Below are 17,682 nucleotides of genomic sequence, written 5' to 3'. Positions count from 1 at the left end.
ATTGATTTAGGGTGGCTGTGATGAAGGTGATAGTGATGAGAAATTTAAATCCTACTGAGTATTAAATTTACAGCCTCTTTAAAATATAAGCGATGAATATTTGCCTGTATACTGAAAAACTCCTCCAAATGAACTAAACCAAATATACATCAGAAATCAAGTAAACAGCTTGATTACTGAAACAATATCACAATAACAAAATTGTGGAAATAAACTATATATCTTTCAACAGAGGATCTCATCAAGAACAATGTTTATATAAACAACTCAAGCGAAGTTATACATCTACAAGAAATATGAAGCTTATTGAGTTAGGATGCAACTAGAGATAAATGCATTAGATAAGGCAATCTCAGAAATCAGATATCAAATGAGACTTTCATTAGTAGTTTTTAGATATCACATGCTTACATACAACTATGAATAAAAATACATGATGAAGTGAGTTGTCTAGTAGAGTAAACTATGTGGGGAGAGAAAATGAAGGGAAGAGATTATGGGGGGGATAACACAAAGCACAAAATACATGAGTATGAAAATTCTAAAACAATTTAAATTGATATTTTGAATTTCATATTTTATATTTTTAATTTAATCCATGTATAAAACATAGTATGATCATGTCTATATCCAGTATGCCCCAATGTTTCCTTTTATTGCTTTCCAATAAGTCTCTGTCCATCTTGATGTCCTCTCTTGTTTCACTAACTAATATGACATTGATACAATCGTCTCTATCTATATACACATAGCAGGAGTCCTTCACTAGTATACGAGAAAGAAAACTGGTGTTAGAAAGAAAGAGAATCCCTGATGAGTAACCACCATTAATCTCACGAATCTCTATATTAAAATGAAATTCTACAAAGCTGACATTGGTTCTGGTTCTTAAGCAGTAATGAAATGTTCTGGGAGTAAATCTGAACACCAGGACAGGTGTGGTACATAAACATGGGACATCACACTTACTGAAGGACTCTCATGCTTTCAACATGAGAAAGGTCTGTGCTGAAGTTGAATCTTGTGAATTCCAGAGAGTTGGTAACAGATGGAGGGGCCCATGCATCAGGATATCATATGAAACATTGTCAGAATTCACGTGTGCAGGACAGTGGAGTGGTTTAGGGATGAGGATATTTCACCTTGTCTACCTTAGGGATCCTGAGTGAGAACGATGACAGTCTGGATTTAATGTACTTTTTTCTATATTCTTTTCACAAGACACAAATTCATGTATTAGGCTAGGTATTCCCACTTTGACTATACACCTTTCCTTTTAGAAAAATTACACAGAGAAAAATGAGAGATGAAATCCTAAATGTGGTGAAAGACATATAGTGTGATTATCCCCAGGTTCTCTCTTTATCCTTCCCCTGAGCTGGGGGCTGAACAGGGCATTGTGTGTGTCACAACTTGGGACTAGTTCTCCAACAGGAGAGCTACATGAGCTCCACACAGGGCCCAGAACTTCAAAGACTGAGATCCCAGTTCACAGTCAACTATTCCAGATATGCAAACCCCTCCCCCAGGGGAGAGAAACTACAGCTGGAATTATAGATGCTACTGCTGATGGCTGTGATGATGATGACTGGAAGTCTGACTCCTCCTGTGTGAAAACGTGTGACATTCTTACCTGTATGTCCATTGGACGTTTGTCCTTCCAATAAGGTTCCCCAATAATGACTTCAATACATATGGGAAATATGACTTAACCAAGATTTACACTACTGAGTTTGGAGTCTGACTGCAGTAGCTACACCATGTATATTTCATGGTCTCAGCTGGAAGTCAGGCCAGGAAATATTAGGATCTCTGAGGACTCCCTCACTCTCCACATGTTTCTCTCACCTACTACATTTTCTTTCCTGGTAAAAGTTGGGTCTGCGGCGCCCCCTGCTGGTCCTGGGCATCCTCACATTGAGGTTGTTTCTGGGCACACAGGGAACATGCTCACTGTGTCTGCTGAAGTGTAATTCAGGGCTGTGTTTTCAGTGGTAGCAGAGCTCAGCTTCAGGGAGAATTGGTACTTGAATGTTTCACTGACACACTGAGGGTATTCTCACTCACAGCTGCACACTTTCTAATGAGAGCTGATCCTGATGAGAGAATTTGAGTTAAAAAGATTTCTCAGAATATTATTAGAAAAGAAAAATATTTGTCCAATTTTTGTTAGTTTCAATTGATTAAAATTTATTTCTGAAAATTGCTTACACCTCAAAGACTCACACCTGTCTTACCTTCCTCTTGTTCTTGTCAACCTCCTACTTTCTCCCTCAATTAATTTCAAATGTTCATTTAAATTTCACTTGTTTTATGACCAATTAATTTTAACAAGGCATGTCTAAAGAGCTATGGAAGTAAAACTAGTGAAGCCTGGTATGTACACTAGTAAGTATACATCTTAATGTACTATCATGATAAAAATATTAAATAATTAAAAAATCAATATTCTGTTCAGCATAATTGTCAGGAATCATCAGTCTATAAGTGAAGTAGTAGGCCCCCAAGAGCCCCTCCATTATCCAGCCCTCATTACCGATAGAATGCTTAGCTACAAGTCCAGTGTAAGCACCTGTAGCTGCCAGGGAATTAATAATGGCCATAGTTTTTCATGACCAGGGCATAGTGTTTTACATCCTTTCTCTCAAATTTCAGGTCTTATAATTCACAATATTCTATGAATTATTTCCTTACTTTTAAAATTTAAATTAGGAACATATGAATCCCAGTTGACTCTCCATTTCCTCATCCCCTGGCCTCCACCAACTCCCTAACCCACCCCATTTCTGCTCACCTAGTACGGTGATGCCTACGATGGGGATCTTCAAAGTCTATCATATCAATTGGAGCAGAGCCTATGTCATCCCCTGTGTGTCTAGGTTGAGAGAGTAGCCCTCTATCTGGAAAGGGCTCCTGTTGAGTGAAGCCTTGTCCTTGACAGCCACTTTGGTTTTTCTCCCTACCAGTCTCCTGGGCTCTGCCACGTTGTAGTCCCCAAATAACACACAAGATGCTGTATTAATTATGAAGCTGGTGGCCTTGCTTGTTTCATACTGGCTAGCTCTGACTTAAGTATTTACCCCATAATTGTTAATCTAAGTATTTCTCTTACCAGAGAAAAGGTCCGGACTTTTGATCCCTATGCAGCTACATCATAACTCCCTGTGTTTCTCCTTCCCAGAATACTCCTTGACTCCTAGTCCCAGCTAGCTTGCTTCACTTTTGGCCAACAGTGTTTTATTGACATACACACAAGACTTCCCCATCAGGCTCCCAACATCCATTCCTATGCTAGGTGTAAATATTGATCCTCTACCACAGGCCCAAAAGATTGCCCAAGCCTAATTGACATCCACATTCAGGGGGTCTGGGTAAGTCCTCTGCTGATTTCCTAGCTATGAGTCTGGGGTCCATGTATTTCTCCCTGTTCAGGTCAGCTGTTTTTATGGGCTTCGCCAGCCTGTTGTTAACTCCTTTGCTCATCACTCCTCCCTCTCTAAAACTGGGCATACTATATGTGTGTGTTTTTTGTGACTAGGTTACCTCAGGATGGTTTCTTCTAGTTACATCCATTGGACTGTGAATTTCAAGATTCCATTGATCGTTTATTTGCTTTGCTTAATAATACAGCATTGTATAAATGAACCACATGTTCAATATCCATTATTCAGTTTTGGGGCATCTAGGTCATTTGCAGATTCTGGCTATTACAAATAATGCTGTTATGAACATAAATGGACATATATCCTTGTTGTATTAATTTGCATCCTAAAAATAAAATATAAAAAAGAACAATTTACAACAAAATAAGATTTAAGACTGTGAAACGAACATTTATTTGTCAGATTTTGGTGATTTGGATTGCATAGTTCAAATGTGTATTGTACTTTATTGTCAGTTTTTGCTGCAAAACTTCCCAGCACTCAAGATAAAGATGTATTTTCATCATAATTCTTCATCACAGCTTCACTTTTTATTGTTTTATTAAAGAACGGTGTCAATTAAAGCAGTCACAAGTCAATACTGTCTCATGATATGGTGTCCTCTAGAGGCATCCTAAGACAAAACCATTTTTGTATTAAGCAAAATAGGACTTTGAGAAGGAGGCAGAGAAGGGAACACTAGAATGATTATTTCTGAGCAAGTCCCCAGACTGATCTTTCTGTCATCTCCATTCTTGTGGAGCTTCCTGCTCCTCCAGGGTTTCTGACACACACAGGATATGGTTGCACCACTGTGTCTCTTGCAGAGAAATAGATGGCTGAGTCCTCAGATGTCAGGATACTGAGCTCCATGTAGGCCCTGCTGGAGGGTATGTCTCTAGTCAGTGTGGCCTTGCCCTGGAACTTCTGTGCGTATTTTGTATTACCACTTGAAGTACCAATCTATCCAATCCACTCTAGGCCCTGTCCAGGACTCTGTTTCGCCCAGTGCATAGTGTAGCCCGTGAAGGTGTAGCCAGAAGCCTTGCATGACAACTTCACTGAGGAACCAGGTTTCCCAAGATCAGGCCCAGACTGCTGCAGCTGGACCTGTGATTGGACACTTGTAGAGAAAAATACATAGTAGGGGTCATTGTCAACCCAGAACAAGTTTCTTCTCCAGGTTTGGAACTTGGAGCCACTTACCTGTAGTTACTGACACAAGGAAGAGTATGATCCAGCTCCATCCCATGGTGAGGACGTGTGTGTTCAGTAGCTGTGGAGAGGACACTGATCATATGTTGGGGGTGATGTGGACATCTCTGTATTTACCACCATAGACTCAGATGATTTGAATATTCATGACAATGGTACTTTTTAATAAGGACATGGTCCTACTGGAGAAGTTAGAGGACACCTGGATCAGACAGCAGGATGCTGAGTTCCCAGTCCTAATTCTCTCTGAGGACATGTATAGTATCCTTCTTCCCTGAGTCCTCTGGAGCTGATGAGGAAGTAACATCAGGATCAAACCCTCAATAGATATCAGATCTGATACAGAGGCTCCACTTGGAACAAGGTTATCAGACTTATTTAAAGATGGTGCCTGAGAAAATGATGACATTGATGGGAATTTTAAACCTGCTGAGTTGGAATTTTAAAGTCTCCTTTCTGATATATGTAATTAATATTTACCTTTCCATAAAACTATATAATAAAACTCTATCAAATGAACTGAAGCAAATATACCTCCCAAATATTTACACAACAGTGCTTACTGCAGCAATGTCAAAATTACTAAATTATATATCTTTCAAAAGAGGATCTCATCAAGAAGACACCTTTATATAAACAAAGCAGCATAAAATTTTCATCTACCATTATGTCAGTGATATAAGAATGGATGCAGCTAGATAAATATGTGTTAATTAAGACCATCTCAGAAATCAGACATTAAATCAGACTCTCCTCAGTAGTTCATATGTATCACATGCTTACGTACAACTACGAATGAAAATACATGATGAAGTGCAAGTGAAATCGATTATTAGGATAAAAGTAAAGGAGGAGGGGAAATGAGAGTAGAGATTATGGGGGAAACAACTTTATGAAATACATGTGTATGAAATTTCAAAACTATGTAAAATTGGTATTTTACATTTTATATTTTTTGAAATTTGATCCATTTACAAAATATGGTATGAGCATATCTATACTCATTATGCTCCACTAATTCCTCTTGGGACTTGGCAGTAAATCTCTGTCTGTCTTTGTGTCCTCTATTATTTCCGTAACTAATAGTACAATGAATCCAATTAATTCTGTCTGTATACACATAGAGTCTTATAATTGTATACCAGAAAGAAAACTGGTTCTTGAAAGAAAGTGAATCCCTTATGAAAAATCACAATTAAACTCAAGAATCTCCATATTCAGATAAAGTTCTAAACCGCTAAAATTGGAGTTTGTCCTTAAACACCAATGAAATATTCTGGGTGTAAATATAAACACCAGGACAGATGCAGTACATAAAATCAGGACATCACAACGCATTGAAGGACACTCATCCTTTAAACATGAGAAAGGACCATGAGCAAGCTGATCTTCACTGATTTACAGAGCATAGGGAATACATGGAGGAGGCCTACGCATCACGATCTCCTATATCACATAGTGAGAACTCACCTGTGAAGGACACTGCAGTGGTGTAGTTGTGAGGATGTCTCATTTTCTCTCTCTTAGTTCACCTGAGTGAGAATGAGGACAGTCTAGATTTAAGGTACTTTCTTCTGAAACTTTTTCCCTAGACATTAAACCACATATTAGGCTAGGTATTAACAATATGACTAAATATCTTATCTTTTAGAAAAATATGCAGAGAAAAATGATACATGAAATCCTAAACTCAGCAAAAGACACATTGTGTGATTATCCCAATTTTCTTCCTCTCTCTCCCCACTGAGGTATGGATTCACAGGGCAGTGTATCACACCTTTTGACCAGGTCTCCCATAGCAGAGCTACAAGGATTCAGTACTGTGGCTGGAATTTCAAGGACTGAGATCTCAGGTCACTGTACAATATTCCAATTGAGAAAACCCCTACTCCTGTGGAAAGAAGTAACAGATACAGTTAGATGCTGCTGCTGGTGGATGTGAGGATGATGTCTATTTGAAAACTGCTGCCTTGCTATATGTGTGTGCATGTTTGTCCTTATTATAAGGTTCACATCTGATGACTAAAACATATATGTGCAATATTACTAAACAAAGAACTTTTACTATACCAAGTCTGAAGTTTTCTTACAGTAGCTACACCAAGTGTATTGCATTTTCTTGGCAGTTATTTGAGGTGAGGATAGGAAAACTTTGGGTCTCAGAGGACTCCCTCACTCTCCAGATCTCTGTGTCTCCTACTACATTTTCTTTCCTGGTGAGTTCTGCAGTGCCCTCTGCTGGTCCCGAGCACCCTCAAAATGAGGTTGTTTCTGAGCACACAGGGCACCTCCTCACTGTGTTTGCTGCAATGTAATGCAGGGCTGACTTCAGTGGTAGCAGATATCAGCCTTAGGGAGAACTGGATAGTGAATGTGTCATTAAAACACTGAAGGATTTCTCAATGACAGCTTTAAGCTTTCTGCTGAGACCTGATCTTGATGAGAGAGTTTGGGTTAAAAGGAGTTCTCAGAATTCTATTTCAAAAAACATTTAGCTGTTTGTTTCAATTAATTAAATTTTAAGAAAAAGAGAAATTTATTTTCAGAGGAAAAGTCCAGATTGTTTCTGGGACTGAGGTACACACCAATATAGACAGAGCCATGTCAGATATGAACTTTTGTAGTTTAATCCCTGAGCCTTGATTGCCTTTGAGCTCCTGTCTGAATGCTAAAGATTAAAAATGGAATCCCAGTAATGGGCTGTCTCTCATCAGAATGAAATCAACAGGTACACTCATCATTCCTCAGTGTCTAACACTGTTGACAATGTCAGGGTTATTTCTGCTCATATAAGTGACAAACTGCATGGGTAAAAATGAGTATGTATAATTATAACGAAAACAGACACTTCTACAACTTTGTTCCATTTTAATAGTTCAACATATAGAGGATTTTGGTTTTTTAAGGGAAACCATTAGATTTGCTGTAAGTTCAAGGTCCCAAGAAAACAAATGCTTAGACACTCTCTGCTCCTGCTCCCTGGGCTGATCTTGAGTTCCAGTCTGCTGTGGGACTCCTATGGGGATGAGCTCCAATGCTCTTCCTGAGACCACAGCTCGAGTGCTGTTTGCCAGAACATGGTGTCCCTCGGTATGAACATCACAGCATATGTGGCTGTCACTTCTATAACATAAGTCAGTCTTGAGGACAACTCTTCCTCAAATGGGTTTCTGAAGGTGAGGATGAAACTGAAGGAGAATGACCTGTTTTCTGTGACTCCAAGATAACTCATTCTCCCAGGACCACAGCCTCTTTTCTGGGACAAACTCAACCTCAGTATGTATCAGAGTGTGATGGAGTAAGCAGGGCCAGTGTGGGTAAGGACCAGATCTCTGAGGACTTCACCAGGACAAGTTTTGACATGTAAAGTGGTACCTAAGGACAAGGACAATTGGTACCTGTCAGGCAGAAACAATGACGAGTTCTGCAGCTTTCCTGGCAATAGCAAAGGATCTAAACATTGTCATTTCTGATAGTATAAGTTACCATGTGCCATGGTGAAAAGCATCAACATATGTCCTCATTAAAATAATGAACAGAATGCATTTATATTTGCACATGTCAATGTATAGTTGGATTCTTTTAAATTTGCCCATGTGTGACTCATGAATGGCAACAGATACTGATACTGACATCCTGTAACCAGACTCATGAATTGACCCAACAGCATTACTTCTATACACACCCCTGCAAGTCTATCGCAGTAGATTGCTGGTACCAGCAATGTATGAAGTCTCCAATTTCCCCTGGAGATCAGGAGCATATTTTCATTTTGGGAGCCACATAATTACAGGTGGGAATGAACAGAACACAGATTCTCCTGGTGAATCTATGATGTCTACTGTCATCATTGTACTTACATAGGATAGTAAAAGAAGCATTTTGAATTAGGCATAGTATTGTAAATGTTCTGTCACATAATTGAGAAATCACACTCACCAGAAATCATTCCTAGTATGATGTCATCGATATTATACACACAAATTCATATTTGTTGGTGGAGGGATTGCCTTTTAGAGAAACATGAGTAACTGTAGTTGAGTAAAGATACATCTCACATATATTAATCTAAAGGATTCCTTTGCACCAGGTCAGACCTGTTTATGGTTCTTGAATTTAGCTAATCCAAGTGTTCTACAGTAGCAGGTGAACCACATGGAGCCCATGAATGGGAGAGGTGATGGTTGTCACTGCAGGTGTGTGCTCTGTGAAAGGCTTGAGCTGCACACAGGGTATCGGGAATGGGAAGGCTGTGAATATGGGATAAAGGATCAACTGTAAAATTCCAAACTCTCTTTCAATTCTGCCAGTAAAAAGAACCAGATCTTAAAATAAAGTATGTGAATGTAAATAGCAGAGTACATTAACTGTCCTAGAGGTGTTATATTTAGAAATTATTTCTTTCATGTTTTTCGGTATATTTACTTCACTTTTTGTGATAGGTTTTTTTCCAAACACACATGATTCCCATGAAAACCCTAAAGTGGAAGCCATAATACACAAATGAAGAACCTGTATGAAAAATCAAATAAACATACAAAAGCAAAGCCCTCATTTACCACTACAAGGCAAAGAACCACCACATATGCCAGTGAGTCAATTTTGTGTAGGCCACTTACTGCTTGCCACGGAACTATAAAAAACAGTGGTCTGTTTTGAAAGTGACATTCCCACGAAGAAAACTAAATTTTCATTTGCAAGTGGCTAACAGAATTTCCACATATTCAAAATGTCTTCTCCAAAATATTCTTCCAATATTCTTAGAAACAAACACTCAGATTTTTACCAACATAGGGTCATTTGGATCCTTGCTGTCAACTTAAAAGTGCTCTCTCTTTGAGTCGTGAAGGCAGATTCACCAGGAATTTTTATGAATATAGTGAGAATGGATTCATAACCAAGAGCAACCAGACCAGGACCTGAGAATCCACAATAGAAGCTCAGAGGAAGGCACACTGTCCAGACCACACAGCAGTGATCAAATAGCTCCAGATGAGCAGCTGAGCTCTGAGTTAGTGCACAGAGGTCAGAACTAGAATTATCTAATCCAACACAGGGCAGAAGACACTATGAGGAATTCTGTAATGAAAATATTTTAATTAAAATAACAACTCAATCACTTCTTAGAATTATATGCACAGCCCTCCAGAAGAGGAGAGTTGTTTGGACAACTCAAGGTGCTTACTGTGACTGAGTTGGCTCCCCTTCCATTTGGTTCCATCAGATTTACTAACACTGCTCAAGTCTAGGAACTGCCCCAACCTCATTTTGAGGGAAAAGTCCACCTGAGGTTCCTGATCTTCCCCACCAGCTGATACTGGTGACCACAGAGAATCACTCTGCATTTTGTTAAAGAAGGAATATTAAATATTTGTTTTAACAATGTTGGTCAACACAGAACTCATCGTTTTGGAGGCATGATGAATTCCTAGGGTCCACAATTGCCAAAAGGATCCCCCAGAAAACATGCAAATGGAGAGTGCACCCAGATAAAAAAAAGAAAAATAGAATCAGTTATGTCAGAACCTAGGCTTTATGTGTGCTGAGTGCCCACTGCTGGCTTCATAAACCTGGCAGCATGGTTTTTCTCTGGGCTCACACTGAAGATCCTGACTGTGTCATTAGTACAGTAACACATGGCCATGTCCTCAGTTCAGGTTTTCATTTGCAGGTAGAACATGCTTTGGGAATCATCTGTGGAGATGGTGAATCTGTCTTTCACCGAATCTGCATAATAGGTTGCATAATTATTGGGTTTTGTTATTATGCTTGCAACCCACTCCAGCCCTTTTTCTGGAGCCTGGCGGACCCAGGTCATAGCAGCATCACTGAAGGTGAATCCAGGAGCTTCACAGGAGAGTTTCAGGGACTTTCCAGCCTGCTCTAAGCCTCCTCCAGACTCCACCAGCTGTACCTCACACTGGACACCTGCAAACAGAGAGGATCAAGAAACTGTCACGCTTGTCTAGTTTCTCTCCCATTCTTGTCCACTCACTCACTCAGTATCCCTTGTCATCTACCTTTTAAAAGAGCAACAAAGAAAACTCAATGCAGCCTCAACCCCATGTTGATTGTCATGCCTTCAGCGCTTGTCACTGAATGGAAAGACAGGGCAAGAGTCATCTGCCTTTCCTGTGGAGTCATGGCAGGGCTGGTTTTCATGAGCAGAGAAGGACATATTTGCATATCTTCCTGATATATCTTGTTCTCAGGTGTGTGTGGACCTTAGAGGCAGCAGTTAATAGTGCAAACGCCTGAAGGACAAGGAAGTAGTGAGGAGCCTGATTTCACTAAAATAGTATTCATCATTCATTTGTAAAAACGTTCAACATCCTTAATTTATGTTTTTTCATTTTTTTACATGAACTCTCCACTGCTTTTCTTACCAGATATTGCACAGTAAGTTCATGGAAGTTTAAAAACTAAAAATTACAGTTTGATAATTCAATGCAAACTAATGTAAAGATAAATGATTAGTGAAGCATACATTAAATTACAGTGTTGAAACTGGGCTTGGAGACAGCATGGTGGGAAAGTTTAACATAAACAAGGTCCCAAATTTTATCCTCATTATATAATAGGCATTTATAGATAAATAGATATGTGTAATATATGTGTCAAATAAACATTAATATTACAGAATCTTTTCCTCGTGAAATACTAAAGTCATCACAAAATGCTTTTACATATATGCCATATATTTGGGTTTGGGTTTGGTTAGTTAACATTTTTGGCATTTGTGATATGCATTTTCCTAGTCTCCGATTACCACAAAATGGAGGGGAATCTGTTACCTGGTCTTTATTGCCGTGGTTTTTTGTAGTCCTGTCTCTCTAGTCGGCCTGGCGATATAGGAATTTCTTGGTGGCTGTGGGATATGTCTCACGAGGCACCCTTTAATAGTCACCCTGTATTTGAAAGGAGAGTTGCAGAGTAATTGGTTAATTGACTAATTAATTCAACTATTAGTGAAAGGTCTCAAAGGATGTCAGGCCTGAGACAATGGTTCCACTTGGGACAAGGTTATCAGATTGATTTACAGAGGGTTGCTGTGATGATGGTGACAATGATGAGAAATTTAAAACCTACTGAGTATTAAATTTACAGCCTCTTTAAAATATATGCAATGAATATTTGCCTGTATACTGAAAATTCTCCCAAAGGAACAAAAGCAAATAAACCTCAGAAATCAAGTAAACGCCTTGATTACTGAAGCAATATCAAAATAACAAATGGAAATAAACTATATATCTTTCAACTGAGGATCTCATCAAGAAGAATGTTTATATAGACAACTTAACAGAAGTTATGCATCTACAAGGAAATGAAACTTACATCAGTTAGGATGCAACTAGAGATAAATTCATTCGTTAAGGCAATCTCAGAAATCAGGTATCAAATGAGTCTCTCATCAGTAGTTCTTAGATGTCGCATGCTTACATGGAACTATGAATAAAAATACATGATGAATTATAAGTGTGTTGTCTAGTAGAGTAAACTAGGAGGGAGAGAAAAAGAATGGAAGAGATTTTGGGGGGAATAACACAAAGAACAGAATACATGAGTATGAAAATTTTGAAACTATGTAAAATTGATATTTTGTAGTTCATATTTTATATTTCAATTAAATCCATGTATAAAACATAGTATGATCATATCTATACCCGGTATGCCCCAATGTTTCCTTTTCATGCTTTCCCTCTTCCCTCTGTCCCTCTTCATGTCCTCTCCTATTTTACTAACTAATATGACATTGATGCAATCCTTCACTAGTATACCAGAAAGAAAACTGGTTCAGAAAGAAAGAGAATCTTTATCAGAAACCAACATTAATCTCACAAATCTCCATAGTAAAATGAAATTCTACAAAGCTGACATTTGTTCTGGTTCTTAAGCTTTAATGAAATTTTCTGGGAGTGTCCCCTAGAGGCATCTTAAGACAAAACCATTTTTCACTCAAATGTCTTTTGAAAAGTTGTATTAAACAATATGGGACTTTGAGAAGGAGGAAGAGAAGGGAACACTAGAATGATTATTTCTGAACAAGTCCCCAGACTGATCTTTCTGTCATCTCCATTCTTGTGGAGCTTCCTTCTCCTCCAGGGTTTCTGACACACACAGGATGTGGTTGCACCACTGGGTCTCTTGCACAGAAATAGATGGCAGAGTCCTCAGATGTCAGGCTGCTGAGCTCCATGTAGGCCGTGCTGGAGGATACGTCTCTAGTCAGCATGGCCTTGCCCTGGAACTTCTGTGCGTATCCAGTATTACCACTTGAAGTATTAATCCATCCAATCCACTCCAGGCCCTGTCCAGGCCTCTGCTTTACCCAACGCATACCGTAGCCAGTGAAGGTGTAGCCTGAAGCCTTGCAGGACAACTTCACTGAGGAACCAGGTTTCCCAAGCTCAGGCCCAGACTGCTGCAGCTGGACCTGTGTTTGGACACCTGTTGAGAAAAATAGATAGTAGGGGTCATTGTCACCTCATACCATTTTATTCTCCAAGTTTGGAACTTAGAGCCACTTACCTGTAGTTACTGACACAAGGAAGAGTATGATCCAGCTCCATCCCATGGTGAGGACCTGTGTGTTCAGTAACTGTGGAGAGGACACTGATCACTTGTTGGTGGTGATGTGAACATCTCTGTATTTACCACCATAGATTCAGATGATTTGAATATTCATGAGAATGGTACTTTTTAATAAGGACATGGCCCTACTGGAGAAGAAGTTAGAGGACACCTGGACCAGATCAGACAGCAGGATGCTGAGTTCCCAGTCCTAATTCTCTCTGAGGATGTGTATAGTATCCTTCTTCCCTGGGTCCTCTGCAGATGATGAGGAAGTAATCAGGACCTAAGTCTCAATAGATAACAGAGCTAATACAGGGGGTCCACTTGGAACAAGGTTATCAGACTTACTTAAGTTGGTGGCTGAGATTATGATGACATTGATGGGAATTTAAAACCTGCTGAGTTGGAATTTTAAAGACTCCTGTCTGATATATGCAGTTAATATTTGCCTTTCCAAAAAAACTATATACTAAAAACTCTATCAAATGAACCAAAGCAAATATACCTCCTAAATATTTGTACAACAGTGCTTACTGCAGCAATGCCAAATAACTAAATTATGTATCTGTCAACAGAGGATCTCACCAAGAAGACACGTTTACATAAACTACACAGCATAAAATTTTCATCTACAAGGAATTCAGATATTATGTCTGTGATAGAAAAATGGATGCAGCTAGATAAGTATGTGTTAATTAAGACAATCTCAGAAATCAGACATTAAACGAGAATCTCCTCAGTAGTTCTTAGGTATCACATGGTTACCTACAACTATCAATAAAAATACATGATGAAGTGCAAGTGAAATCGTCTATTAGGATAAAAGCAAAGGAGGAGGGGAAAATGAGAGTAGAGATTATGGGGGAAAGAATTGTATGAAATACATGTGTATGAAATTTCTACAGCTATGTAAAATTGGTATTTTACAGTTTATATTTTTTGAAATTTGATCCATGTAAAAAATATGGTATGAGTATATCTAGACCCATTATGACCCACTGATTTCTATTGGGACTTTCCATTAAGTCTCTGTTTGTCTTTGTGTCCTCTCTTGTTTCCTTAACTAATAGCACTATGAATCCAATCAATTCTGTCTATATTCACATAGATAGAGTCTTATTATACCAGAAAGAAAACTGGTTCTTGAAAGAAAGTGAATCCCTTATGAAAAATCACAATTAAAATCAAGAATCTCCATAGTAAGATGAAGTTCTTCACAGTTAAAATAGGAGTTGGCAGACTCATTTCTGATAGTATAAGTTACCATGTGCCTTGGTAAAAAGCATCCACATATGTTCTCATAAAAATAATGTACAGAATGCATTTATATTTAGATATGTCAATGTATAGTTAGCTTCTTTTAAACATGCACATGTGTGACTCATGAATGGCAAACAGACACTGATATAGCGAATCTGTCCCCATACTCATGAATTGACCCAACAGTCTTTTCTTCTATCCCAACCCCTGCATGCCTATCTGAGTAGATTGCTGGAACCAGCCATGTAGGGAGTCTTCAGCGCTTGTTACTGAATGGGAAGACAAGGCAAGAGTCGTCTACCTGACCTTCGGAGTCATGACAGGGCTGGTTTTCATGAGCAGAGGGAGGACATATTTGCATAACTTACTGATATATCGTGTTCTCAGGTGTGTGAGGACCTTAGAGACAGCAGTTAATAGTGCAAATGCCTGAAGGACATGGAAGTAGTGAAGACTCTGATTTCACTAAAATAGTATTCATCTTCATTTGTAAAAAGATTCAACATCCTTAATTTATGTTTTTTCATTTCTTACATGAACTCTCCACTGCTTTTCTTACCAGATATTACACAGTTAGTTCGTGGAAGTTTAAAAACTAAAAATTACATTTTTATAATTCAATGCAAATTAATGTAAAGATGAATGGTGAAGCATACATTAAATTACAGTGTTGAAACTGGGCTTGGAGACAGCATGGTGGGAAAGTTTAACATGTACAAGGTCCCAAATTTTATCCTCATTATATAATAGGCATATATAGATAGATCGATAGATAGATATGTATAATATATATATGTTAAATAAACATTAATATTACAGAGTCTTTTCCTTGTGAAATACTAAATTCATCACAAAATGCTTTTACATATATGCCACATATTTGTGTTTGGGTTGTGTTAGTTAATACTTTTGTCATTTGTGACATTAATTTTCCTAGTTTCTGGTTACCACAAGTGGAGAGGAATCTGTTACCTGGTATGTATTGCTGTGGTTTTATGTAATCCTGTCTCTCTAGTCTGTCTGGCGATATAGGAATTTCTTGGTGGCTGTGGTATATATCTCAAGAGGCACCCTTTAATACTCACCCTGTGTTAGAAAGGAGAGTTGCAGAGTAATTGGTTAATTGACTAATTAATTCAACTACTAGTGAAAATTTCTTATGGCTAAGAGTTCTTTTGGACTATGATTGTTTCTGTGGCACCTGAAGGAAAGTGACTTCATTTAAAGCAGCTAAATGCAGCAGCTAAATGCAGTGAAGTGATGATCTGAAGTCCCTTCTTCTTTGAGTGCTTTGATGACCAAATCCTTTCTCTGATGGGTTTCATTAATTTACCAGGGTGATATGTGAGTCAGTAATGGAAGAAATTCCAAATGGATGTGGTGACCTCCCTTGCTGTTCTGTCTTTGCACCTGTTCCTTAGGAACCTGAAGGGCAGAGGTGTGGTCATCGCCTGCTGGCGTGTGTTCCATAGTCTTCAGGATGATCTTTTATGAGAGATCCTTTTGATCATCGTTAAGGCTGATCAATAGGATTCATCCAAGTCTTGAATGTGGATAACGGAGTTTACTGCATGGTCTCTGTTCATTTCTATGCCCTTTTCCCAGCAAGATGTTGTCATCTCAGTGGGTGGGATTCTTCTAACAAGACTTGCTGGATAATACTCACGCACATCTTCGCACCGTATTATCTAGAGATTTTACTTGCAACAGATGGGAAAATATAAATGCATATAAAGGTAAGTTTGGATTGGCTTCATCACACTTTTAGAAATTGAATGTATATAAAATACTATATTCTTTCAATAACTACAAGAAGAAGTACATAAAACTGAATTTTCACACATTAATTTCAGCTAACAGAAGAGAGATAAGAGGAAAGCATTAGGGAATTTTCATGTTGATGTTTCCCCAGCATGATTTCAGGGTCCTAGTGCCCAGCTGTTCTATAAAAAGGAACTTGTTCTCAGCCAAGACACCTGCGAATCCAGGACTGTGATTTGTATCCAGTGATACAAAACTCAGTCCTCTATTCTGAACTTTTGTCTCTCATCCAAACCAAACAAAATGGAAAGTTTTCAGCTTCACAGTCCACCAGCTTTTCATTTGCTTTTTTCTCTGTAGTTTATTTGTTGTGGGAATTCTGTCACTGGTCCCCTAGCCAAATGTGAGGATGTTTTAGACAAAAAGAGATGTTTTTCACTGGGGATGGACATGACCAAGAGAAAAAGTCTGAGCACAGTCATGTGTGTCCCTTAAACAAAAGACAGAGGACACCTGTGTCAACCATGTCGAGGCGGAGATCCCGTATTAATCCTCTCTGAGAATATGTATAACATCCTTCTTCCCAGGGACCTCAGATGATGCTGAGGAAGTAACATCATGACCTAAGGTCTCAAAAGATTTCAGGCCTGAGACAGTGGTTCCACCTGGGACAAAGTTATCAGATTGATTTACAGAGGGTGGCTGTGATGATGATGACAGTGATGGGAAATTTAAAACCTACTGAGTATTAAATTTACAGCCTCCTTTCAGATACATGCAATGAATATTTGCCTGTGCACCAGATTGTATACTGAAAAAATCTCCCAAATGAACAAAAGCAAATGTACTTCAGAAATCAAGTAAACAGCTTGATTACTGAAGCAATATCACAATAACAAAATTATGGAAATAAACTATCTATCAACAGAGTATCTCACCAAGAAGAAATGCTTATATAAACAACTCAACAGAATTTACACATCTACAGGGAATATGAAACTTACATCATTTAGGATAGAACTAGAGATAAATGCATTACTTAATGTGATCTCAGAAGCCAGACACAAAATGAGACTCTCATCAGTAGTTTATAGATATCGCATGCTAACATACAGCTGTGAATAAAAATACATGATGAAGTATAAGTGAGTTGTCTAGTAGAATAAAGGTAATGTAGGAGGGGAGAGAAAATGAATGGAAGAGTTTGTGGGAGAAATAACACAGGGTAAAAAATATAGAAGTATGAAAATTCTAAAACTATGTAAAATTGATACTTTTGTATTACATATTTTATATTTTAAATTTAATCCATGTATAAAACAAAGTATGATAATATCCATACCCAGTGTGCCCCACTGTTACCTCTTGGGATTTTCCAAAAAGTCTCTGTCCCTCTACATGTCCTCTCTTGTTTCATGAACTAATAACACATTGGTCCAATCATTTCTAT

General features: G+C 38.4%; 1 gene segment (V, D, J or C); it reads right to left on the bottom strand.

Moving 5' to 3' along the window:
• Positions 1-10,290: 10,290 nt before the first annotated feature.
• Positions 10,291-13,250, bottom strand: LOC101835147. The segment is given in 3 exon segments: positions 10,291-10,565; positions 12,753-13,085; positions 13,167-13,250. Coding segments are annotated over 3 exon segments (654 nt in total).
• Between the last annotated feature and the right edge of the window lie 4,432 nt (positions 13,251-17,682).

The sequence above is a fragment of the Mesocricetus auratus genome, unplaced genomic scaffold, assembly GCF_017639785.1.
Source record: "Mesocricetus auratus isolate SY011 unplaced genomic scaffold, BCM_Maur_2.0 Super-Scaffold_15014, whole genome shotgun sequence".
Lineage (NCBI taxonomy): Eukaryota > Metazoa > Chordata > Mammalia > Rodentia > Cricetidae > Mesocricetus > Mesocricetus auratus.
This window is presented reverse-complemented; position numbering and strand designations above follow the sequence as displayed.